General features: G+C 35.7%; 1 protein-coding gene across 50 annotated transcripts in view; it reads left to right on the top strand.

Annotated features, from left to right (window-relative positions):
* Positions 1-26,713, top strand: part of RIMS2 (regulating synaptic membrane exocytosis 2) — a 456,916-nt gene that overhangs the window by 356,720 nt on the left and 73,483 nt on the right. For 35 of the 50 annotated variants that reach the window (XM_058419196.1, XM_040054821.2, XM_040054793.2 and 32 more), the window contains one exon: positions 8,130-8,230. The exons of 13 other annotated variants lie outside the window; for them this stretch is intronic. In XM_058419196.1, the coding sequence (XP_058275179.1) occupies positions 8,130-8,230 (101 nt within the window). Of the gene's footprint in view, positions 1-3,077; positions 3,114-8,129; positions 8,231-26,713 lie in introns of all 50 variants that reach the window. 2 more of the 50 variants (XM_058419225.1, XM_058419157.1) reach the window with 2 other exon arrangements.

The raw sequence follows: 26,713 nt of genomic DNA, 5'->3' as shown, positions 1-26,713 counted from the left end.
ATTGAGTTAAGGCATTTCCAAGAAAATCAGGCAGTTTTAGATCTGATTTAGTTCTTGACAAGTCTACTCTTCAATCAGGCTCTTATTAAGAGTTCTTTACTATCCATTTTATCTTCCAGATACACATTAGATTGTTAGATATCTCTCAGATACATTAGAACCAGTTAGAAAGAACATGGAGTTAGACCATGGGAGCATGGCTGTGTCTATTAGATGAAATGTCATTGGTCATTACAATAGCAGTGTCTACTGTGGTGATAGAAGAAGGTTTTGAGAGAGGATATTTTAGAATTTTAATCTCTTTATATCTACAGTCATGTCTATATTTCATCAATATACTTAAATACATCTGTATTTTGATTAAGCTGAAAACATACAGTTATTTTCTGTAATGTGTAGATGTGTCTCCTTCATGAAAACATTGATTTATTTTCTCTAAAGTGTATAGATCTTAAAAAAAAAAAAAAAAATAGTACTTGAATTGAGATCATTACACCACATGATACAATTTATGCTTTCTGGTTTGTAAACCAAAGTTAAATCAAGTAATGTAGAAAAATAGTGACTAATGGGATTATATCAGATCAAGATTTTTTTAGAAATGACTGGTGACTTTGTCATCTCATATTATTCAGTCTGAGACATTTTAAAATAATTTCATAGTGATTTATGGGTTTTCAGCATTTTGAAGACATTAAGGCTCCTTAGAGCTTTTCTGTTTTAAACACATTACAAACAAAAGCATTAATTACTTTAGTATCAACATCCTGAACCTGCTCTGAATTCTTTTAGAGGTGATGACTAGGCCCATAGCTGCAGTGAAGATCTTTGTTGCTGCGAAGTTAATAGTGTTTTACTTGGTAAATGGATAATACCAATTTTGTTCAGTTCTACTGCTTCCACCCAAGTGAGATCTTCTGCAATTCAATCTTCTCTCCTTTCCAGTACCTCTTCAGACAGCTCTTCACAATACATCCGAAACCTCAGTTTGAAAAGTAGGATCCACTGTGTTGACTTTTCTGCTAAAAATCTAAAGAATATACCTATTGTAGAGATTTGTCATGGCACTTCTTTTAAAATTCAAGAATCTAATAGAATTTTGTGTTTGCTAATTCTGATATTAATTTCTACAATCCCACTTGGAAATGTTTTTATATGTACTTTTTATACCTAGAACAAGAATGAGTGAAAGTTGGCTAGGTTTCAAACTTGTTTATTTTGACAATGTATTTATTTAAAGATTTGTGTTTGGAAGACATCCAGACATAAGGCTGAATGGATTTCTAGGCATCTTAAAAAATTAATTACCCTATATAGTATAAGATTTCTGTATAAAGATAATATTTAGGCCAAGTAAATATTTCATTGTGCACATGGACTGACTGACGTAGAAATGTCATCATTCCTGTTGAGCTCAAGCTGAATGGTGTTTTAATGACTCAATTCACTTTCCTCTATTGTGCATTATGTTGGATGAGTGGTATCGCTATCAAATTGCTTTCTGCTTTAGAAAGTAACGTGACAGTAGAAGACACTGCATTTGTACATTTTATATTGGTCACAGCAATTCAAAACTAAAAGAAAAATTATGATAATTGAAAGGTTGAAAAGCAAACAGAACTATCATTCTCAGCTATTTTCTTAGCACTATCCACAGCCCACATAGAGTAAGGCCAGGCTGCCCAAAGGGCAACTCAGAAGAATGCAAAAAGCCTTATTTAAAAATGGTATAGAGTACAGGGCAGGAAGGGTCAGGTCATGGGAGAAGTTCCAAGAACTGATTTAATACCCACTGATTTCTGAAAGTGTAGGTTTATGACCTGCCATATCTGTTTCCAATTAATTTGTCTAATTGTTCCACCAGAAATTGCCAGCAGAAGAATAATCTTGATCCCACACATGATAAGAATCCAGATCCTGTTTAAGTGTAGCATATTATTTATGCTCTTTGTAGGAACACATTTTTCCTTCTTATGATTCTACCTTGCTTGAGTATGATTTCTCTCTGAGTTTGACTTCATCCTCTTCTTTAATACCCACTTGCAAAATGGTATTTCCTTAAAATACAACAACTCTGTTTTCCTCTTCAGTCTGTGTACTGTAAATTAGATCATAATTTTTTGAGCAATCCTCAATAGCCAATAACTCTGCAAAAGTATTTAGTTCTAGTAAAGCATTCTATTTTTGGTGTGTAGCTTGGGGGCTGTTGCTCCATATTAATGGGGTTGTTTTAATTGAATTTAATATAATTTTGAAAAGAAAACAGTTAGTGTATTTCTAATTAAAGTAAATTTCATTTGACTTAAAATTCTTTCACATTATTTGCCAAAACTGGATTTCAGATTATTTATGGGCTGCCAAATTATTTGATAGGGATCCAATGTATTTTCATTTTTTTGTGACAGACAAATGCCCTGAGCCATTTACAACCTTTGATATGTATTCAGAGTATTTGTTGGCGTCAGTCAGCTGAGTTCATGTGCATGAACTGGCTTCTGAGTATTGATTTCAGTGTCTTTTGTTCATAATTTTTAACTCAAGATAAGTTACAGTAATATCGTTATTAACCCTGTATGACAATTGATTAAACCAAATGAAGATTTAAAGTAATTGCCAAAACCCATTCTGACACATTCAATTTTTTATGTCTGAACCATTAGACTGGATCTTGTGTGTGCACTGCATAAAACCTACAGCACAAGCAAATTTGTTTTACTCCTAATTTTGTGTCATCCTGATGAAGGAAACTGTAAAGTAACTCTATGTGACACCTGCCTTGCTCTCTCTTTCTTGAGTGTGCTAATGATTCTGGAAGTGCATGGAAGTCCATGCGCTCTCTTCTGTAAATGTTCAATAAGAGTACACAAATGTATACCTAGCATGCAGTGAATATGCCTCTAGATTTAGAGCACCATACTTGGTTGGTTGACTAAATTCTTCAAGTTATATTAATTTGGTGAGTTTTGTTAATGTTTTCTTTTTTAATGCATTTTTATATTACTTTTATTATTATTTCTGCATTTTTTTTTTTCTCTCCTCCTCTTTTTGCTTTACATATTGCTTTCATTTGTTTGTAGAAGAAAAGAAAACAGATCCAGAAAATGGGGATACAGGTAGGGTGACTTATTAAAAATATTTTTGTGTTTTTCCCTTAAATTCTTTGGTTTGTTACGTTTAAGCAAATATGTAGCAAAGTGTTTGAGTGCAATTTTGATGTATTTTGTGGATTTCAAAATAGACACTAGGAAATGGAACTTAAGAAAGGGCTTTCCCAAAAGTATTTCCTTTGCTATTTTAAGGGTGTCAAATAAAGATGAGAAATGGTAAGAAAGAGACCAGAATCAGCTAAATGTAGATGTCATACACTTCAAGACCTCTGTTCTGCCCTCCCCTCTCCAGACACAGAGCATGCTCATCTACACATTTTTCTGCTCTATTACAGATTTCTGATTTCTGAAATATCAGTGTTCCTGTAGTCCCCTCATCATGAGTTTTTCCCCAATGCCTTAGTGGCTGTGCCTCCCAAATTTTCTGTCTCTTTTGTCCATATGTATTCAAAACTAAATCTGTTCTAATATTATAAGTGAAACTCCAGTCTTCCATATCAGATTCCCTTTAACTCTTTATGCCACAGAAGCCTCACTGTACAGCAAAGTCCTCTTCCAAACTCAGATCCTGGTATAGGATCTCCATCACCAGCATTTCTAGGAGCTAGAATGGTTTAATAAGTCCCACTGGAGAAGACAATGAAAGAATGAAAGAGCAGAGGTCCCAGTGGGTTTTATTTTGATTTTTAACCAGCTAGGTTTGCCCTAGGCTGAGATGGATGATAAGGCCAGTTTGTTGTCCCTTTTTTCTCTCCTGTAGATCACAAGCTATCAGCTGTAGAGTCCTACCCTAGAAAGTAGCCAGTATTTGACCCGAAGAGCAAATAACAGTCTTTAGCTCTAAAGGCTAAAGGATTCAAGGATTGCTTATCTCCTTGTAAAACTGTGACTCAGTGAGCAGCTGAGGGGTTAGGAAAAGTTAGGTGTTAACCAAATCACTGATTACAGCCCTTCACTTTAATGGTGAAGTCGCTGAATCTTATCATGTTAGCTTATTTCAAGTTAAAATATGAACATAATGTTTTTTATTTAAGGCAGTGATTTTAATCCCTGTCCTGAGTCCTGTTTTAGGAATGGAATTATACAGCCACGACCTAGACCATGGAAGGAATTATGTAGATCAATAGGGCTTATCCCTAGCTTCCACTTCAACGACAGAATCAAGCAGAGTTCCTTTTTCTACTACATTTAATAGGCAATAGTAGTGACAGCTCAAGCGGGGTGCCTCTTAATTGGGGCCCTGCCTGTTGCTTGTTAGTTTTATAGTATTAGTATTTTATAGTTTTAGTATTTTATAGTATCTATAGGTAGCTTAATTTTCTGATTTCACTCCTGCTCATCCAATCCTGTTTGCAGCATCTGGGCCTTCTCATTTACTCCCACAGCCTCCAGTCACCCTTTTTAGTGTGTCTTGAGAAATTTCCCTACTTTTGTTACAAAATATCCTATAGCTAAAATTGAAATTATAGTTCATTGTCTAGTGGTTACATTTCCATACATAAAAACAAGGGTCAAATTCATGTGGCCTAAGGTTTAATTTACCATAGTTCACTAGAGCTAAGCTCTAGCGCACCAGGCTCTCACTGCGGTCCTTGTGGATCTGAGAGGTTACAGAGCTGCACTGTGCAGTACTTCTGTGCCTTACTCTGGCACTTCAGGAGCCTTTGCTCTGTAGTTACATTGCTTTCCCTCAGCACATTCTCTTCTGAAAATGTGGAGAATGGCTGGTAATGAATCAGCAGTTGTCTCTGTCAGCCAGGAATTGCCTTGTGTCCATGAAAACCCCACTGAATTAACCTTCAGGCCATGGGTTTTTAATGTAAGAAAGTTCAATATAATCAAAACTCCAGGATGTTGCTTACAGTGCAATGACCCCAGTTATGTCTGGTGAACAGCATCAGGCTTTGTTCCTCCCTTCAGTCTTAATTTTTGTGTTCATATGACTGAAATTTGAGTCTCATTGGATATTTCTGCTGGAGACACAGCTACTGCTTATAAGCAAAATTCTGGAAGGATGTTCAAGCAGAAATGAGCTCATTTTACCTGGCCAAAATTTGGTTGCATACACTTTGATACATTGTGGCAATACTTCCATATATCAGAAGCAGCTTTAACTTTTCTAGTGCCAGTCTTTATAGTCCTGAAAGTGTGTTGTACTGGGCTCCAGCTCTGGATCTAGTAACACAAGGGCTCAGTCAGCCCTCAAGAGATTCAGTTGTGTGAAAGTTTATGTTCCTATATTTTAAGCACTGTTACTAACTAATGGTTAGATTCCGGTTAGTTCTGGTTTGTTGACACATGCTCCATGAGCAGCTCCCGACTGCAGTGCAGTCCTTAGGTTAGGACCGATGTTCTCCCTTGGTTACCAAACTCATGTTAAAAACTGAAGCTTCTAATGCACCCAGACAATTACTGAACTCCCTAGAAGTATTTTCTGCTCCTGCTAAACCCTCCCATGTAGGTGTCAGCTAAGCAGAGGTTTGCCAGCAGAAGTGGAGGTGATGTTAGCCCTGCATTCCCACTGCTTAGTGTGACACGCTTTCGTGCTGGACCATGGGGAATGGGAAGTGCCATGACACCGTCTCAGCCTGTCCCACTGGCAGGCAGGTCACAGCTGCATCTGGCTGAAGTTACAGTGAGCTCAGCCTGGGGCAGAGTGTAACCCTGCACTCTCTTTCTGCATGTCAGTTCCATGTACAGTAGAACCACGGCTATCTTCTGCTTTATGGACTATCCACTCCCCTCGGGTTTTCCTCTTTTTGCACATCATTGAATTCACTCACTTGTTAAAGACAGTTTCAAAAATACAATGGAAGTTAGATTTTCCTTTAATAAGATTTTATGGGAATCGAATAACTTTTTTCCAAAATTTTTCTGTCTTGTTTTTCTCTTGAGAAAAAATAAGCTACAAATTTTGCTTGTTTTATTGAAGAGGACTCACACCAAGGCCTTATATCTTAGGCTCCCCTTTTGGCATACTTTGTACATATCATAAGCAACTGGATTTGTGGAAGTCTAACTTTCACTTTGCGAAATGATCATAGATAATAATGAATATTTTCTCAAGTAATTGTGAAATTTCTAATTTATGTTCAAGTATCATTTCTTCACTTGTAATTTCCTGAAATTTGGCAGAATGTCTGGAGACAAAGAAAATATGCCATGGTTTAATAATAAAACATAAGAAAAATTGACAAAATTTCCCTTTTAGTAAAAAAAGTCTCCTTTCTTACATTACTGAAAAATGACAAGATTTTGATTTCAGCAAAAGATTATTTCTTTCTTTGAGAGGAGGTTGGAGAATTTTATTTCAAACAAAGTATGTGTTACTTCTGTCATTGAAAAAAGAAAATATTTTCCATTGTAAAGTTTTTTGTTTTCAAGAGAAAAAGAATAACATTTTAAAAACTAGATCCTAAAAAAATCACTTCATCTTAATGATAAATTGACTAACACTGCTATGGGTTCTATAATGGTTGAGGACAATTATGATAGGAAAAATGAACCGTATTTTATTTTAGAAATTTTCATCTGCTGTTCTCTTCTTCATTTTATTTTTCGCTATAAAACACCATTTGTTCTTTCTCATTATTTTTTTTTATTTCAATTTCTCTTAGAATTTGATGAAATCTTTTCTTTCATGTTGTTTTAGAGTGTAAAGATAGAGAGTTAGAATACAAAAACTAGAAGCCAGAGTGTTTATAGAGAACAGAACATCTTAGTGGTTTTGCATTCCCACTTCCTTTTACCTCCTCTCCTTCCAGATTTCCTATCAAGTGCCACAACATCTCCCTGGCAGCTCTCATAGTATGTGCTACTACCCCTATTGTTCTCAAGAAAGAAAATACAGAGCTGAGAGGCCCAGGTTCTGTGCAGAGCCCCACTTTGCCGATAGATTATGATTTACAATTAAGGTTTAGAGTTTAAACCAGGTTTCTGTAGTACACTGGAATCTAATATTCCCATCTCAGTCCCATAAATACAGTCCGTATTGCTCAATACATGCAATATACAGAAACTTCTATTTCCCACTATGATTAATGGGATTCTGAAATTTAATCCTAGACTTCTGCATTAAAATTATGGATTGTCTAAGACAGATGTCAGTCAAAATGAATGCTTTTTAGCATTCAGTGGATAATTTTTTCGTGACTTATACCAGGTTAAAATGAAAATGAATCAAATGTGTGTGTATGATAGCTAATTATATTTTGTTTGAAAATCTTTTCTGAGCTGTTGTCGTCCTCATTTTTCTATTTCTCAGTCTTCCACCTCAGCTTTGGCACTTCCATATTATTTTACATTGTAAATCATGGTGTTACAGTACCAGTTTGTTGAAACAAGCTACTGCTTGAGTCATGTAATGAGACCCCATCCCTGACTGAAACTAATCATGTGTTTTATCCAAGAGGAGTGAAACTTGAAATTGTTCTTGAAGCTGTGTTTCATTAGAATATAATACAGTGATGCTACTGGGTGGCTCTTTAAGATTTCTTTAGTAATTCTTTGAATTTTTTGAGCATCCTATGAATATACTCAAATAGCAGATTGAAGGTCTGGTAGTCCGTGGTTGTTACCTGATTATTAATTTCATATGTCAGACTATAATAGATGCAGAACCAGAATCTCTACCCAAAGTAAGCAGGTTATCTTTGCATTCCTCCTCATTAATTAAAAGACTCAATTTCTCTTGAATGTTCTTAAAATAGTAACATTCTATTCAATGGAAATGTGTTTTGTTTATATTGAGTTTTTTTCACAAAGTTGGCTTCATCTGAACTGTGTAGATTATACAATTCTTATTAAAATTCTGCTGAAATACTTATCTGCTATTTTCCTCCTTATACCACATTTTGGTTTCCTACAAAATCATAATTCAGGAACTAAAATTATATGCACGGATCTAAGTAAATCAAATTTCATCTCTTTCTGTCAAAACCTACATGAGCATAATTTTAACCTTGGAATTGATGACTGCTTGTGTATTTATTTTCTTTTTTTCTTCTGTTTTTAACTTAACAGGTGCAATGGATGTAGAAGAAAGGAATCGCCAAATGAAAATGAGCAAGTACAAACAGGTAGCAGGATCAGATTCCAGGCTGGAACAAGATTATCATTCTAAGGCAAGGGAGTTTTGTTTTGAAAAGCAACAAAATATGCTAAACCGAAATATCCAACACCATATTAGAAAATAATAGATGAGTGCCAGGTTGCTTCTTCAGTAAATGTTTCTTGTGTGTCTATAATAAAATTTTGGAAATATGCAGCAAAACTCGTAACACACAGTGTTCTTGACTATTAAAATTTAAGAAGGATAAGTTAAAGCAAATGAAAGAAGCAGTGCAGTTGTCTATCAGAATGAACAACGGTGCCATGATTTAAAAACTCAGAGAGAAGCAAAAAAGATGTTTATTGAGTGATGGAAGGCATGAGAGCTATTGAAACTTGCTCATGGCTTTCACATAGTTGAACAGTTTTCTTGATTTATTGAAAACTGGAAGATGCAGTGTTGCTTAGTTTAATAGTAGCATTTTAGCCCTTGGAAAGTGTTTTATATACCAACAAAAGCTTTCACCCCAGCTGTGGCAGATTGCCAGGAATCTGAATATCTACAGAGTACTATAACCTTAAATATACTATCCAAAATTTCCTGCTATCTGGGACAGGGTCATGTCATATAGAGTGTGTTAATTAAAATAATCAAGATATTTTCAATTTAAATTTCTATTATACAAAAATAATTCAGTGTCCTCTAAAAGACTTCATTAATTGAGGTCGCATTTTAAGTAGAAAACACGAGACTTCTGACCTATAAAATCTGGCTGAGGAAGAGATGTCTGGTTTAGATTTTTATTTCCAGGTTGTTTTTCCTTGCTCCCAGGATTGGCAAAGCTACTGTAAAATGAGACATTTAGTATTTGAATTCAAGTAAAACATAACATTTATCAATTATCAATTATCAATTATCAATTATTATTGTATTAATAATTAGTTTTGCAGATAATGTAGACTAATGCATTTCATATAATTACTTTCTAGAATATATATTTCAGTGTGGGAAAATAGAAGTGCTTTAGCAAAGTCCATTTCTAAATGGAAAACCCTGTTATTGAAAATAGAATTGACTAAACCAGGACCGTGAAAATGGTTTAAGCTACTTTAAAACTCTGTAGATGTGCTGCATGGTTATTTGGGTATTTTGCAAATGTAGTTTTAACTGCACAAGGCATAGGAATGTTTATTAACATGTAAGAGGGACTTGATACTGTTGTGTTTAGCTGTTTCTTTTGACACTTATGGCAAAGTATTTCTATATTGTTGGCTTTGAAAGGTGTCACCTTTGAGAGATGAGCGTAATACTGTGAGTGGACCTTATCGCAAGTGTTGTGATTGTATGTACCACAAAAATATGACTTTATGTACTGTATGTATAACCGGACATAATCTGCTGATTTTCCTGCTCCCTCAATGCTTAACAGAAATTTGAGTCAGAAGTAGGACTGGTGCAGATTAAACTGGTTCTCATGTAAAGGAGTTAGATAGAACATGACTACCTAAGGAAGCATTTACTACCCTTGTTTTTCCATTTCACCTACATCATATTATTTGGCCTCTCTCTACATCTTTTATCTTTTTAATTAAACTTTTACCTTCAGTATTATTGGAATGTATTAAAGAAGAAAATTATAAATGGAATTATTTTATGAATATGGTGGTTTATTTATTGCACACATCAAAAAAAAAGTCTCCAGAAATAAACAGTTAATTTACTCTTCTGCTTAAGTGTAGTTTCAGTACTTGAAAATGAGTTATTTATTCTATCAACAAACCTGTGGAACTAGACACTGAATATTCACATATATGTAGTAATTCAACATGCATTCTTAAAAACTGTGTAGTTTCAAAGCCATATGAGAACCATAACTCTCATAAGCCATATGAAAGTTCTGTCTTCAATTTTTTACTACCACTGCTTCAATTCCCCTTAATTAAATTCCTATATTATCTAGAGACAGAAAACAAGTAAGTAAAATTTATCTGCCCAGTTTCTACAAAAATTCCTATGGAATCATGAACTGAAACACCTATGTTGAATGCTGACTGAAATGTTATGTACAGTGACTTCACTTTTTTTAGACTTCTCAACTGGCACAAGCAGGCACTCATGAGTGCCATGCCTGAGAAAGATGTCATTAAGTAGGCATTAAGCCACATTCAGGAAAACCAGCACACAGAATTTTCTTTTACCCCTTCTATTCTATTTCTTTCTTTAAATAGAAGTCAACAGGTCAACAGCATCTTTATTTCCCTCTTGATTACTTTAAAATATCCAGTATCATTCCTTGATAAGAAGGCAAAAGCTATAAAAGTAGAAGTTCTGTTAAATACTGAAATACTAAAATAGGCATCCTGTATTATATCTCTCTAGCTGTGTTCTACCTCTGGAAGTCAGTACTAGAGGCTTTAGAGGAAGGTACATACCCTTCTGTGGTGCACAGTCATACGTTAAGAAGTTTGCAGGAAAAGTTTAATTCCAGACCTCAGTGTTCTTAGAAGCTGCTGAAATATGAAATTGATTCTACTTTATATTTTTTCTTCATGATTGATAAAGATTATATTTCTATTATTCTTATACATGCCTCATTATTTTTGGAACAATAATTATTCTGCTTACATAATACTTCGTATACATTAGCTTAGCAGGGTGCAAAAGAGTTATTTCCTGAAATAACTTCTTTCAGAAGCTGCTGAAGTGTGGTTTCAGGACAGACTTATGGAAAGCAAGTAATATATTAACTTTCATATAAATATTTACAGCTAACATATGAGAGAAAAAACATTGTAGGCACTAAGGATTAGGTAAATTATTTGCTGGTATTGGAACAACTATTTCTGCTTGTTGGGTACTAGTAAATTTGCTAAACTAAGGAGGGTATATACTAAAGTCTGAATTGCAGTGCTGACATGCCGGAAAACCTGAATTATGGAAATAAAGAAAAAATGCTCAGTAGCACAAGAGTGTTCCACCAGAAGCAAAATTAGCTATTTACCATACTGTGCCTCTGCAAACACCAGCCTGATTTGTATAATTTCCCTCAAGAATCTTTCTGTGACTAGTTTATTGTTTTGCACAAGAACTACACTTCCCAGTTCTAAATTGTTAAGAAAGGTGTGAAGAGGGAAGGGCCAAGATGGGAGCTGAGAGAGCCACATACTGGATTCACATAGTTCACGTTTTGTAGAACAGGCTTTTGGAGTCACTTCCCAACCTACCTCATCAAACCTCTCAACCTCTCTGCCTTGCTTCCTGCTTCATACTCCCACCATTCTGACAAACAAATGGTAGTGCTATGTTGGGTGAGCAGCATCTTCCCTTGGCCATTCCCACCAGATTCAGGAATTCCTGCTGATGAATTTAGGATGAAGGGTGTGATAAATCCTGTAATTCCTCTCTCCTTGCCCCATGACTAGAACATGCACAGTGGATCAGCTGAAGAGAGTTTAGAAGCTTTGTTGCTGCTGAGAAAAATAGAGAAGATACTTCTGGTATAAAGAACCCTAGAAGTGTTTGCAATCAGTGTGAAATCAGTGTAGAATCAAGAGAGAATTCCATTAACTCAGGCTAATAGTCACTACAGAGAAGTCTGATCACTGATGTAAACTAAAGGAAGCTGGATTTATGTAGGAGTTGCAACAGTGGAAAAACTATGGCTTTCTTTAGGAACAAAGGTAAAACAGAGACTCGCAACTAGCTGACATACATTTAAACCTCTAAGTATCTTGAGACTCATTTTATTTGTTTTATTAGGAAAAAAAATAATGACCTACAAAAAAGCAGAGAAATCCAGTTACATAATATAGCAATTAGTACTAGTCAGTAATTAGTAATAGAGTATGTTAGAGCAACAAGGAATAAAGTTGGGATAAAAGAGGTAAAAAAGTAGATAAAAACTGGGGGTTTTTGCTGAACAAGCTTATTTAGCCAAATGTAAAAAAATAATACATTAAATAGAGGATAATACAGAACATCAAAGAGGATTTCCTAACTCCACCTTTAATGATTCATATTGATGATAAGATAAACTTTCTGCATCATCAGATGTATGTAAAACTGCAGCTCCTGATAATTTAAGTTTTAAGTTTTAGATACAAGCATACATACATACAAGAATAATTCTGTGTTTGGTGTACGAGAATAACTACTATAAGGTATATTAACGTGCTACTTTGTGATCCTCTAGCCTGGTAACAAGTCCAAGACAAATTAAACTGTGAAAAAGGAGAGTCAAGCATGTATTTAGCTTTTTGAGTAGTGTAGATGCAGCATGCAGACATAGAACAGCTGTAGTTCTTCAGAATGAGACACTTTGATTCAGCAATGAATCAAGTACAACCTTATGGGATTTCTATGTGAGAGAATGTGAAAAAGGTAAGATCTGGAGGCAGAAGTTGAATTTGAATGCCTCAGAAGCAGATCTTAAATGTAAGGACTTGTAAAATGCGTAAGTTCTGCCAAGAGCTGCCTTTCCCTCTGAAACCTGCAGTAAGTAGTTGTGCCATGGGTACAGCTACATGTGGAATCCTCTGACCTATGCTGTTGATTAAAGGATTTAATTTACTGGTGTTTTGGGAATCTCTTTTTTTCCTCCTTAAAATCAAAGCAGAGCAGTACACAGAGCAGCAAAGAGTGCCAGCAGAAGCACTTGCCACCTTTCTTCTTGAAACCCTTCTTGAAAGGGAGTTAAACAAACAATTGGGAACTTTGATATTTTGCTGTATATAAGATGTGTTAGATTTATATGGATTTTATATTGGTTTAGTGTTCTTAGAGGATCATGAGATGCCCAGTAATAATTTGATAATTTATAATAATTAGGGATATACTTCTTTGATCTATAATTGTGTCTTACAACTGATACTGTTAAGGATGTAATTAGAAATATTCAAAATACTAAATACAAAATAGAGCCTATTTAGATATCCATGTGCCCTCAAAACAGTTCATAAATTGTTTTGTATATACTTCTTTTTAACATACCAGTTTATATTTTAAAATTTTAAATATCTGGATAAAACTTGGAGAGGCAAAGTAATTCAAATGGAGCAGTGCTGGAGAATAATTAAGAAAGCAAAGACTAACATAGATAAGATCACACACAAATATTCAGTGCAATAAATTTCTGGGGAAGGCCCATACAGCTAAGGGCCTAAGCTGCAGAATTTGGTAGACTTACAAATGGGAATAGCACTGTGTAGTTCCCTGCATCTTCCCATTGCCCACCTCCGCACCAGTAAACTCTTATCTTTGGAAAATAAACCAAACAGCAATTAGACCAACTTAGGGTTTCCCAGGTGAGGAAATACTTTACTTATTGCCTGTTCCTTGGCTTTTGTGCTTTCTTATGGACTAATAAGTATCGTACTTGGGTCCAGAAACTTGGTAGCTCAACCAGCTGGTCTGGAAGGACTGTCACTGCCAACAGCCTGTGAGTGCTCAGGCCATCTAATAATCACTCAGTGTCTGTGTGATTTGTTAGGAATTTTGCTGGTCAGTGGCAGAGAGTCTCTCTGGCCCATAGTGCTGGTAGTATTTATATTTTCAATCAAGTATTTCATTGTATTTTTAATATCATTTTTATTTTTGAATGAATTGCTGAAATGAAGGCTCTGGTTCCTATAAGTACAGGATTCTAAGCTCAATTATAAGACTTAAAAATATATCTGGATGAGATAAATTCAGAATTCTAGAATTGAACTCTATATATACGGTAATGTAGAAAATACCTCTTCTTTTATTTCTGTTTTTATCAAAATGTATTTTGCTGCTGTATTAAAATTAATTTAGTGACTTTGAATATAGATGTGGGTTGCTGTGATTTCTAGTATTTTCTTCTTCAGTAAAAGATGTGCAAACTGTTAGAAAAGATTTCTGTTGCTGTTATTTTTCTTTTTCATTAAATTCAAGCACTCAATTTTTTTTTGTTTTGATAATTCTTGTTTTTTGTTTTTTGTTTTTTTTTTTTTAAAATCTTGAGTATCCATGGCTCTGTCAGAAATTGAGGGTATTTTTAAACATAATACTGTGGTTAACAAAAACGCTGCATTCACATATGATGATTGGGGCTGAAATTTAAACATCTGAAAGGAGACTGATGCTGGCTGTCTTTAGCTGTCAACAGGTACTTTCTGTTGGCACACATTTTTATGTAAGCTTCTATTGTTGATCATGTTTACAAAGAAGAGTTCAAATCATTATAAAATGTTATTAAAGTACCTTATAATTTTACCATGAATGTGAAAGAGGAAAAATTACCCAAAATGTAAGAAAAAATACCATCAGTCTATTTCGGCTCTGAATTTTCATTAGTTGTAGAAGTCTACTAGGAGAAAAAAGGGGTTTTCAATAGCAGAGAATTGGGTTTCCATTAAAAAAGCACAAATTCTAAGTGTAACACAGTCTTCTGTTTTATAGTAATGAGTTAAATATTCTTTTGCAAAAAGCAAGTATTTTCAAAACCAAAAATTTTAGCAAGCCCATATAGGTTAAATATACAGCAAAGTATATATCAAAAGCTCTCTGTAAAAGCCAGCTTCAATTGAGCATTGTAGCCATTCTATTAATAATCACATTTTAAACTCACCTGGGTGATGTTTTGATCAACTTTCATCCAGAGCAATCACTGCAATTTGTCTTAAATCCTTTTATCCTTTTTATAATAGAATATATTTTCCTTTCTGAGTGGCTTTGTATAGACAAGTGACGGCTGAATTGTTAGTCTTTTGGTTCAGAGTGGCTGTCTTTTCATAGTAAACTCAATTATTTCTGTGTGTGTACAGTTTTTCTCAGAATTTAAGCTGTAAAGTTCCAAGATGCTATCAATCTAAGTGGCAATTATTGTGCAAAATATGGTGACTATACTTGAATTAATTATTTAAGTTGTTCTGAAACTGATGCTATGCTAATAATAAGTGAGGAAATCTACAGGAAAAAAAAAAAAAAAATCTGGGTGCCAAAGTGTGGCATTCATAAATAGAGAATATATGAAATTAATTGAATTGCTGCATCAGGGAACCCTAAGAAATGAGAATAATAATCTGTGATAACATGTATCACACCACGTTGTGCTACTTAATTCTTTGCCATGCAAATATATACAAAAAAGTAATTATTCACATCTGAAATACAAGTCTAGAGCAGCAGCTCCATGATGGAAACATGTTTGCTAGATCAGTTTGCTAGATTACTGACCTTGAAAAATCGAGGTAAGTGTGCCACACACTTAGAAAGGACAGACCTGAAATCTCAGAGCAGGGCTTGCATGGAGCCTGCTTTAATGTGTAGGATTCAAAGTGAACCATAGAATTATAGAATGGCCTGAGTTGGAAGGGACCTTAAAGATCATCTGCTTCCTATGCCCCTGCTATGGGCAGGGACACCTTCCACTAGACCACGCTGCTCAAAGCTCCATCCAGCCGTGTCTTCATCACTTCCACAAATGGGGCATCCACAATTTCTCTGGACAACCTGTTCCAGTGCCTCACCACCCTCACAGTAAAGAATTTCTTCCTAATATCTTGTCTATTCTTTCAGTTTAAAGCCATTACCCCTGATTCTATCACTACAGGCTCTTGTAGAAAAACCATTTTCCGGCATTTTTTACTGAAGGCTTCTCTAAGCTGTCCCTGGAGCCTTCTCTTCTCCAAGCTGAAGAAGCAGGAGCTTTGTCAGCTTCACAGAGTGTGGCTCAGAAGGGACAAGCACTGTCAGGTTTGGGGGCAGGAATGCTGGCTGCCCCCTCACCTCACACCCCTCCTCCCCTGCCAGCTCCAGGAGGTGCTCCTGGGACAGCCCCTAGACAGCTGCTCCCTGTGGTTTAGTTGAGCAAACCTTAGAGGGAGGATTTGCCCAGAGTTTACTGTTATCATTTGTAACTTTGGCTATAATAGTGTTTTAGTGGTGTGGATTTTTTCTTCACATCTGGGAGTGCTCCTCTTTATTAAATAGATTGATTTTCTTCGATAGCAACTGCAAAATTTTTTTTTTTCCAAACAATAGATTTGTGGTTTTGAGGAATTTTTGCCAGCTGTTACACAGGAAAGAATGCTATGTGCGTCTATCAGATTTCTCTGTGGGTTTTTAATTCTTATTTTATTAAGTATCTTAACTACTCAAACTCGTACAGTTATTTTTCATGAATATAACTGTGGCTTCAAGCTTTTGTACTGCAAGTAGTTCATATGAAGGATTTAGGGAGATGTAGCACACAGCCATTATTCTGAAAAAGGTTCTGAAATTAATTGAATTGCTGCAACAATGGTTTTGCACAATGGAGCTAATCAAAGTAGGGTCAGGGCCTTGGAGTCTCAGCATAGGGAGGTTTTTGTAAAGCCTCAATGCCTTCAGCAACACTCGTAGTGAGAATGTTAATGTTACTAAGACATGAAATAACCTCTGTGTCCTTTCTAACCTGTGGTATTTTTTACTGTTGTTTCTGCGACCTAAAGGCTTTGCTTACAATAACTAGCACTGTTTAGTGCTAGAAAACAGAATAATTTCTTTAGTAATTTATCAGAAGGAGTATTATCCTCCTTCTGCTGGTGGAAATCATTGTTTTACCAGAGATTTCACTTACAGTCTGGAGTCAGTGAATAATAGCAGGAAATAACCTAATTTTGTCTGAGGTTCTACTTGTTCTATCACAGTAAAATTATTCTGATGTATATTTTTCTTCAAACTGTTTAATATCCTTGTAGGATGTTATATTTGTTGCATTATATAGGGCATCTTAGATATATTCATTTCAGAGAACCAGGATGCATAATTCTGTTTCTGCTCTCTCTTGAGTAACATATTCCATCAAGTAAAAAACAATTCTAGTGATTTGCATACTTCTGCAGTTTAATCCAAAACAAATACCTAATTAATAATATCTGAACTTTGATTTACATATGATTTTCTCTTTAAAAAAAATTAAAGCACTGTGACATAGTGTTCTCTAAGTAAGGGACAATAACAAATTCACTTCTGGCCAACAGGCTGACTCTCAGTTTCATGAATTGTAAAGAAGCAGAGAGGGTGATATTTAGGAGGCAGTTTAAATGTTTCCTTTCCCTTAGCTAGTTTCTAGTCACATAAATTTGGGAAATATTATGCTAATGCTATACTGAGGAAACATTTGTAAAATGAAAATAACTTCAAAATCTTAAGTTATTCTAAAGATTCACAGACATTAAAGATCTTCAAAAATGTTTACAGAAGTTTTGACTTCAGAACAGTTCCAATCTAAGTACCTGTCTTGCAAAATGAGCTAAATTCCTCATGCGGTTTCAATTGATATTTTTTAATAGTTTCTTTTTTGCAAATGTTACATATTATTGCCCTACTGTTTAAGTAGTTTCTGTGGTGAAGATGAAATTGTAAATAGTATTAATAGTTGTTGCATGTTTTCAGTAAAAGTGAACTCAGATTAACCTTACAAGCAAGTAAAGGTAAATCATAGTATTTAAAATGAGATATGGGAGACATAAGTAGTAAATGTTTTCTAATTACTCCCTCAAGGACAATGACTGAGAGAAAAGGAAAATGCAGGTTTTCAGATCTGTGGGAGCAGTTTGCTTGCTCAGGATCTCCCTGCAGCCTTTTTTTCGCTAGTTGCAATAAAACAAGTGTAAATCTGCTGAGGAAATTTGTTTTAGGGAAAATAATGTTTTCTAAGCAGTTCACCTTGTTTATGGATTGATAAGGAAATGGTGGTATCTATATCTTGCAGATTTGTTTCTCCTTTAGCTTGACATGAATCAGCAGTAAATTTTTAGGAAGGTTATCAGCTGAGCTTATATTTTCTTATTGTGCAGGGATTTTCCAAGATGTATCCTAATAATCAGTGGAAACAAAAGATTAAGAAAAAAGATTATGTGACATCCCCTCAATTTGTGCTAGATTTTGCAGGCTATTTTCTGATATCTATGGATTTAAGGACTTGGAAAGTGGAATCATAGATGTATAAAGATATATTTATATCCTGTTGTTGAACAATTGTGGCCTTAGGCACTTCTGCTACAGGAATAAGCACTCACCAGATGGCCATGTGTCAATCCAGCTGTTCTCTTCAGCATGAATTCTTTTGAAGGTGCTGTGTCCCAGGACAAATTTGGTGAAAGGCGTGTTAAATGTTACGTAGTGAAGGTAGGATTAAGGGAAAAATTTATATTTCTGTTCTTAAGCCATCAGGTATGCTGAGATACTTAACAGGCTTTTGGGTTGAAATAGAGTGTAATGAAACAGAAATCCTGTGAAACAAAAAGATGGTTGTCTTGCCATCTTTTTATTTTATTTGTATTTGTTTTCATGAGACCAAAGAACTGAAAATTAATTATAGAAATGAAGTTTAAAATCCAGATTAATGCATAAAAATTGCATAAACTGCATATTATTTGATTTCCCAGCTTGCATTTGCAAAATAACATCTCAAAGAAGCCCAAATTAGGTAGAACAGTCATAGACAAAAGAGGTTTTTTTTAAAACAGAAATTCTACCTTGTTATTTTTTTAAAAAAATAAACTGTTGACTGAATGCCAGGCCTATATGAAGGGCAAAAGATTTTGAGTACAGTGGTGGCAGAAATGGCAAGTGAACTACTTCAGGAATGGAAACACGCAGGAAATAATTTTTTGATTCAATTTATCCAATGTCAGTAGGTCATACTAGTTTTAGAAGACCAATGTGAAGCAGAAAAAGCAGAGTTAGCACTCGAACTGGACCCATTGGGCAAGTGTAGGCTCACCAGGCTATCCTACAAACATGCTGAAGTTCACAAGGAGATAAAGTGCTGGAGATACTGTTAAATGTAATTGCACAGTAAATTGGGAAGTCCCTGGATGCCTGTATTTTGCAACTGCCCTGACTTGAACAGCCCAGACTTTTTACAGTGAACTCTGTGATGATGCATCTTCAGGAGCCTTGACATAGTGCTGTGGATTGCTAAAGGATTGCTGGTGTCTCTTTTAAATAAATTTTCTTCTTTCTGTGTAAGACAGAATTGTAATGTGTGGCAGTCCAAAAGATCCTGGGGAGTGTGAGAAGATGTACATTAGAGTTTATTACCTGCCATCACACAGTCAGACTGTGGACCCGTTCCTCTAAAGTGAAACTTGGTGACTGACTTTGCCCTGTTTTAAAGAGCAGTTAGAATTCTGGTGGAGATCAGCAGTATGAAAGGGAAATTGGATAGAAAATGTTTCAAAGAAATCACTGGAAGAGCTTTGTTTTATTTTCCATTTTGTATACTTTCCTGAATTCCTTTCACGTTGGAAAAGGGGGACTGATTGCTGGATATACTTCTAATCTTAATTATGATTGCATGGTTTTCCTTTCGAAGCTCTTATTTATTCAACTTCAAATTATGTACTCATGTTTCTTCAAGATCCTGGCTTTTCTTCAAAAACTGTTGGGAATATTCTGGTTAGAGAAATGCATTCTGTGGTTCACTTACAACTTGATAACATCAGATCTTGTAACAAGATGAAGTTCATCCAAAGGACAAAAAAGATTTTTAATTCCTTCCAGTTTATATAGTAAATTATAGCTGTTGCACCCTAGCCATGTGCTGTACCTGGGTCTTTCTTTTGCCTCAATTAATCTGTCAGAATCAACTTGATTATTCCAGCTGTCAAAACTCCTCCTAAGCATCTCAATTACCTTGATAAATAAGAGAAAGCAGTGACCTTCACTTTTAAAGATGTCTGGTTGTCTAATAGATGAGGCACACCACCAAAGGGGTCCATGGTGTAGCTGTGGTGTCATGTCCCAGAATCCTGTTTCAATTAGTCTATGATTTAATGTAGAAGCTCTCTCTATGTGCAATGATTTTGAGGTAGCTTTTGATGAGATATTAGGAAACACCTGCTTGGCCATCGTAAACCCTATATTTTCACTCCAATATCTAACACATCTTAGATTGCCTATTAAGATTTTTTTGTGGTGATGTTTATAATTATTCCTCTCTTGATTTACTTGTCTTTATCTTAAACAATGGTTTTTCACCCACTGTGTTTTTGAAAGAAGAGATGGGATTTTAAACAATGTCTTTGTGGTTTTGAACAGTCTGGAATAATGCAGTAACTTTATATATTCCAGCAGAAAATTTGCAGTTCTCCCTCCTTTAAAGATTTTTTAAATTTGGTCCTGACTTAAAGTAAGATTAAATAATATCGTTCCCTAGACTAGATGAATGTATCTTTGTGAATTAATTCTGTATCAATAACAGCTTGATTTCAGAACAGATATTACTGCAGTTGAAATTAGAGGTTGTCTTGATATTCCAAAAGACATACTGTATGGAAAAAACGCTCAGTGAAAAAGCTACTTGGTGTTTGAAAATTACTGCAGGAAATTTTTTTGTTGTTGTTCACAAGTTAATTTTCAAGCTCACTTAAAGACACAAATACTTAAGAGCTGCCTTTTTGCTTCCTACTTTACCAAATATTTACAAGGTCTGTAAGTTCTCTTGAAGTAATGCCAGGATATTTTCTAGTGCTCTCCTGTATTTATATAACATTGTACACTTTGAAAATTCTTAAAGAAATTACACCATATGCCAACATATATGAAGCCGATGATTTTTTGTCTTTTGATTTGGCTTGCCTCTGGACTACTTCCCTCTAGATTTCCACTTGTCCCTTGGCACTGTTACATTGGTGACTTCTGCCTTTGCAATTTCAACTTCAACTCCTGGATCACCCTGACCCATAGGATGACAGAGTAATTTGGGTTGGAGAGGATCTCAAGAGCTGTCTGGTTCAACCCTTAGCAGGAGTCCAAAGCGAGGTCAGGGTGACATTAATAAAAGTTCCCCAGGGCTTTAGCTGGTCAGGTCTTGAAAACATTCAAGGATGAGAACTGCACAACTTCTCTGGGTAGCTTGATCCATTACTTCACTCTACCTTTGCTAAAAATGCATTGTGCATTATTTCACTGTACTTTGGTATAAACTTATACCAGTCAGAGCTGCTGTGAGTTGCTTGGCACTGTCTGTTTGATGTTCTCCCCTGTATGATCTGATAAACTCTACTCCCATAGCCATCACTGCTCCAGTGAGAGCAAGTCCAGCTCCCCCAGCCAGCTTGGTGGCCTTCCAATAAACTTAATCTAGTTTATCAATGTCAGTGTTTCATTTTGGGTCTCAAACTGCTTACAATATTCTAGATGCAGGTTAATGACTGCTGAATAGAGGAGAAAAATCTCTTCTCTTGTTCTACTTGTGCTCAAGTCAGTACAACCAAGGCTGCCCTTCTTTCCTGCCAAGGCCCACTGCTGGCTTGATCTTTTTCATTGTTGTTTTCCTTCCCTAATTTAGCAGTAGGATGCTATTTGCAGCATTGCTTAGTTCTGTAGTGAAATCAGGTTTTAGAAACTCCTTTGTAAGACTGCGTATGTGAGTACTGGTTAGTGAAACTGATAAATAGATGACACCACACTACAAAGGGAAGGATGTGAAAACTTTTGAAGAAAGATTTTTTTCTCATGTCCAATAGAAATATGAATGTTCCTTTTTACTGATGGTCTAAATTTATTAGAAATTTGGTTGGTTTAGAAGGTGGGTTTTGCAAATCAGATTACAGTCAGTTCTTTTTATTGAACGTAGAAGTAGATTGCAATGTTTTGAATACTGAGGAAAAAAAATTATTGCATTAGGAATGGGAATGGTAGATAAATGTGTAGAGAACCACTGTACATCCAGCTAGATTTAATAGTCTAGGCACTGTACTGCTCAGAAGTAACAACACCATAGCTCTCTCCTTTATGTTAGTGCAAGGCTAGAATGCCAGTAGAGGTGCACAGGTCCAGGCTCAGGAGATCAAAGGGTGCTGAATACAAAACAAGAACTTGCTGAATGAAGAACAATTGGAACAATGCCAATGTGACCCATCAGAAGAAGATTATAGAGGAATTAGAATGAATTAGAATTAGAATTAGAATTAGAATTAGAATTAGAATTAGAATTAGAATTAGAATTAGAATTAGAATTAGAATTAGAATTAGAAAGGAGGAAGATAAGATTTAGGACTACAAAGCAGAAGACAGGATCAGCATCCAAGAATGAGTCTAAGGTAGACTCAGCTGCTGGCTGCAGCTCCATATTGAGGATCCCAAGGCAGCTGTGGATCTCATTATATACCTAACGTCTAATACAAGCAGTGCAAGAATTAGTCTCCTGTGGGACAGCCTTGTGCCATGTGATAGCTAAAGCAGAACTGGCAAAGGCAGGCCTAGCTGGCTGCACCTCAGTTTTCTTGATGGATCTTGACAGGAGTGACAAATGTAAGCATAGATTACTGAGCTGGCTATGTATAAATTGCATAAAAGGGCAGATTAATCATAGCCTTCATCTTGAATTTCTGTGTATGCAACCTAAGGATAGACATATATTGTATGTACTCATTTGTATGTGGTATTTTGTAAAAATGTTTGAATTTTTTACTTTATATAAATCTAATGTTATTGTTGTAATTATTAGTAAGTATTTGGCTTTATTTTTAATAGCAGACTTCGTTAGGCATCCATCAAAAAAGTTTCAGAAAGAATCAAGCAATCCAGTAACATTTATTCAAATGAAGTGTGGTAATAAAATTTTCAATGCCTTTAGAGGTTGTGAATTCACACCAAGAGGTATAGAACATTTCAAATTGCTGTGCTCTGGCTGCTTGAGAGCTTTTGTTAGTGAGTCAAAGAACTATTGAAATAGTCCAGAATGGTTCTTTAATCTTCTGGTAGTAGCACAATAGACAATTGTTTGAAACATCTTCCCAACATTTTGATCACTAAAAACATTGACCAGATTTGTATGTTCCTATTTAAATGCTAGCAAATAAAACCTGATTAGTAGACTATATAAAAAAAGAAAAGATAATAAAATAGAAAGACATTTAGAAATCACTGACAATGTCAATTGCCTGGACAACGGCATGACTGTGTAGTCCAAGATGGAAGACTGGTAACAATAGAGTAAAGCAACATGAAACACTTTAAAACTCCCTTTGAACTAGAAGTTTCAAACTAGTTTCTTTCCAGAAAAAAGAGCATCAGTGTTAGATGGGTTGCAGTCCTGTGTGTCCTGTCAGCCATTTACTGGTAGTTCACAAAGAGGTCAAAAGGTTTGCAGAGGCTGTTGTATTGTTGTGTTATATTTGCAGAGGAAGCAAAGTAGGTATTTGTTTTTCAGCTTTAATAATCACGAACTCGTCACTAAAGGACACTAAAGGACTTGAAGTTAAAAGGCACTAACACCTAACTCTCCTTTTGTTAGGCTCTCCAGCTGATTATTCTACTAACATAGATAAAAATGCTTTTAGAAACTTTGGAATACTTGTTTTATAGAATCTGTAATAATGAAATTATTCTCATTCTTCAACACTGCAAAATAGGGCAAACCCATCTTACTATTAAAATTTAAAAAGCAACTTTTAATCAATCCATCTGCTTTCAGCAGACTTCCCATTTTTGAAACAGCTTGAATGGGTTGGGTTGACTGCTTAATGGGTCATAAAGTCCAGAATTTTGCCTCTATTATATAAGTCTTTACTGGGGTGGAAATGGAAATTTAACCATATTCCAACAAAAGAGGCCTGTATTTCCAGCCTGGGAAAGTCAGGAGATAGTTTTCCTACTGTTGTGGTGGGTATTTAAAAAAGAAAAAAAAAGAATCTGAAAGAATCCTTTTAATTAATCTTTATAGTGTGCAGGTACATTTCACCATGCCTTGGACCACCTAATTGTTCAACCCAGGGGAGATGTGATGCTCATTACTGCCCTTGTACTCGTTTTCTGCTGAAGGTATTGGAGCACACTGGATAGTTGCTGGAGAAGATGGTCTAAATCAGTGGCCATGCTGATCTGGCTGATCCAGAGGGGCTGCAGTTCCCTTCCCTGTCAATGTGCAGTCAGATGGTGCAAATCCTACAGCACAAGGACAGAGGGACAGCACTGGAGAGGGATGGGAAATGGTACCTGTTTTTCAGACATAATGGGGGGATAGCACTTGGTTTTTCAGTCCAATAACTGATCTTGTCATACAGTGGATGACATTTAGAACAAAAGAGTGAAATTTGGAGGAAGAAAGGAAGGAAGTGTGTGAAATATGTGAAGATCTGATGCCTTGGGGCAACTTTAACGACTCAAAAACTGAAAAAGCAATAGCGCAAAACTGAAAAAGATAGTTGCATTTTACTGTTGGAGTGTATGACTTGGAAGAAATGAATACTTTTGAAAAAAAAATCAATATTTGCACAATGGAAATGCTATTTTACTCTTGAGGCAGTCAGCACAGGAGCGCTTCAAAAGCTGCCTTGTATAGAACCACAATTTAAGAAACAAATGCAGAACCGAAGTGCCATCATGGTTTCCATCAGACAAGCAATATCGTTCCTTTGGTCTTCTGTGCCGGAGTTATGGAAACACTAATGTGCAATACACTACTGTAATCCATTTCTTAAAGAAAATTAAGTCAGATACAAGGTTAAAAGTACACCTCAGCAGCAGAATAAAGGGTAATTAGGAGCAGATAATGAATGAATATGAGGTATCTGAACTTTGTCCAACAAGAAAGATGATTTAATTTCATTTACTAGATGTTTCCTTGGTAGGCAGCTAGCAGATGCTGAGACTGTAAATCAGACCAGGTATAAACAAAACCTTTAAAAAATATTGTATATTAAGACATTCAGATTAAATTAAAGGATCAATTAACTTTCCCATTTTTAATCTTAAAACATCCTGAAGCTGTAACAGTCATATAATATTCCAGTTACATCTGTCCCAACAAAATGCATTTCACAGAAAATACTTTTATGTGCAACTGAGAAAAGAGACAAGATAATGATTTGATGATCTTTTTTCACATTGTATTTCTAAAATTATTTACTTTTAAATTGCCTTTTTTTGCCAAAATAATTCTCAATCTTCACTATATATCACTAGATTATTGCATTAGCCAAAAAAAGAAAGAAAAAAACAATACAATAAGGTTTTTTATGTTGATGGAATTGTCTGATTTGTTGTCTACAGCACACTGCTATGCAGTATTTTAAAAACTGACTTTCTGTTGGTGTAGAAATGAAACAGCAAACCAAAAACACATGTTTTTGACACTTTGTGTACTGCAGAATGACTCTGGAATAACTTTGTGCAATGCTGATTCTGTCTGCCACTTCACGTTTGATTCAGAAAGGCTCATTTCCATGGACCACTGGGCAAGCTCAGTGTAGGATCTGCAGGCCGAAATCTGTTAGCCTATGAGTCACCACACTTAATTATCTAACCCCTAATTGCAATTTAGGGGATAGATATTGCAAGCCCCTAAAAACAACTCCATCAATGATTTTCATGGGGTGCTCTGGTCCATCTTTCTTCCCGAAAGCAGACCCACATCAGCCTGGGGCCAGCGCCACGGGCAGCAGGACCCTGTTCACAGCAGGCATTCCTGTCTTGCCTGTCCCTTAGCTTGGTGGGAGCCAGTGGCAGTGTGGCCATGGCAGCACAGCAGTGACATCTGCCTGGTGGCTCAGATGGTGTTGAAGGCCTGAGAGTCCTGAGAGTAGTTCTGCATTGCCTTTTCCATAGTGTGTAATGGTATCCCAGTGCACCAGGCTGTACTTGCCAATCTTAGCTTTAGGCTAAATCACCAGAAACCACATCCATAACTTTGTCTTAAATGAAGAACCATCATAGGGAAGGTTAGGTGGGGGGATAGGACTCAAAATATACACATTTCTCTGTACATAATTATTTTTTTTTCTCTAAAGGGCTAAGTAGTTGCTCTTTTAAAAGGAGTTGCTGAAAAGGACACTCTTTTTATTCTGGTATAGTATTCCATTATCTCTGAGGATCAAGACAGCTGTTTAATCATTGCTTTTACATTCCAAATTGAATATATAAGTAATAATATGCACTGTCTTCTTTATCAAGCAAAACCAATAATGGCATCAATAGAACAAGCCAGTAAATATTAACATTTTTGAACATTATAATCACAGAGTTTATGGGTGGCTAAGTTCACTTTCACACTTAAAGGCTGGGAGGGACTTGAGTGGTTGTCAATGGACACAAGTATGCTAAATTAGTACAGATCAGGAAGAATAATAAAGATTGGTGTAGAATGTGCAACCATTTTTGCGAGTGTGGACTGATGGCTATGACTGGTCACTCTCTGCAGCAGGTGTGCAGTCTAACTTGCATGAGCATTTTTTCTTGTTCATTTCCCTGTCTTAAAATGAGCAAAATAACTTACTATTTCTAAGTGCAAAATTAATTTTTGAGGAAAGACACTGCATTCCTTGTAGGAGAACAGAAACAAATGATCTGTGTAGGTCATGAAAGACAGTTCTTCTAAAACTATAAAGGACCAATTTAATGGCTAAATCTGGACACCCTTCTCTTCTGTGGTACTACACAGGTTTGCCATTTTACATTATCAATTATTTTCTCCAGGTGGCTGAGTACAATGTAGCTATCCCCAAGAGTTCAACAAGCCACTGATGTGTTAGGTAGATTATTTATCTCCCATTGTTTTCTTTCAGTCCTGTCATTGCTGCTCTTCATATCCTTCTGT

This window comes from Hirundo rustica, chromosome 1 (assembly GCF_015227805.2).
Source record: "Hirundo rustica isolate bHirRus1 chromosome 1, bHirRus1.pri.v3, whole genome shotgun sequence".
NCBI lineage: Eukaryota > Metazoa > Chordata > Aves > Passeriformes > Hirundinidae > Hirundo > Hirundo rustica.
Note: the sequence above shows the minus strand (reverse complement) of the source record. Positions and strands in the feature narration are given on the sequence as shown.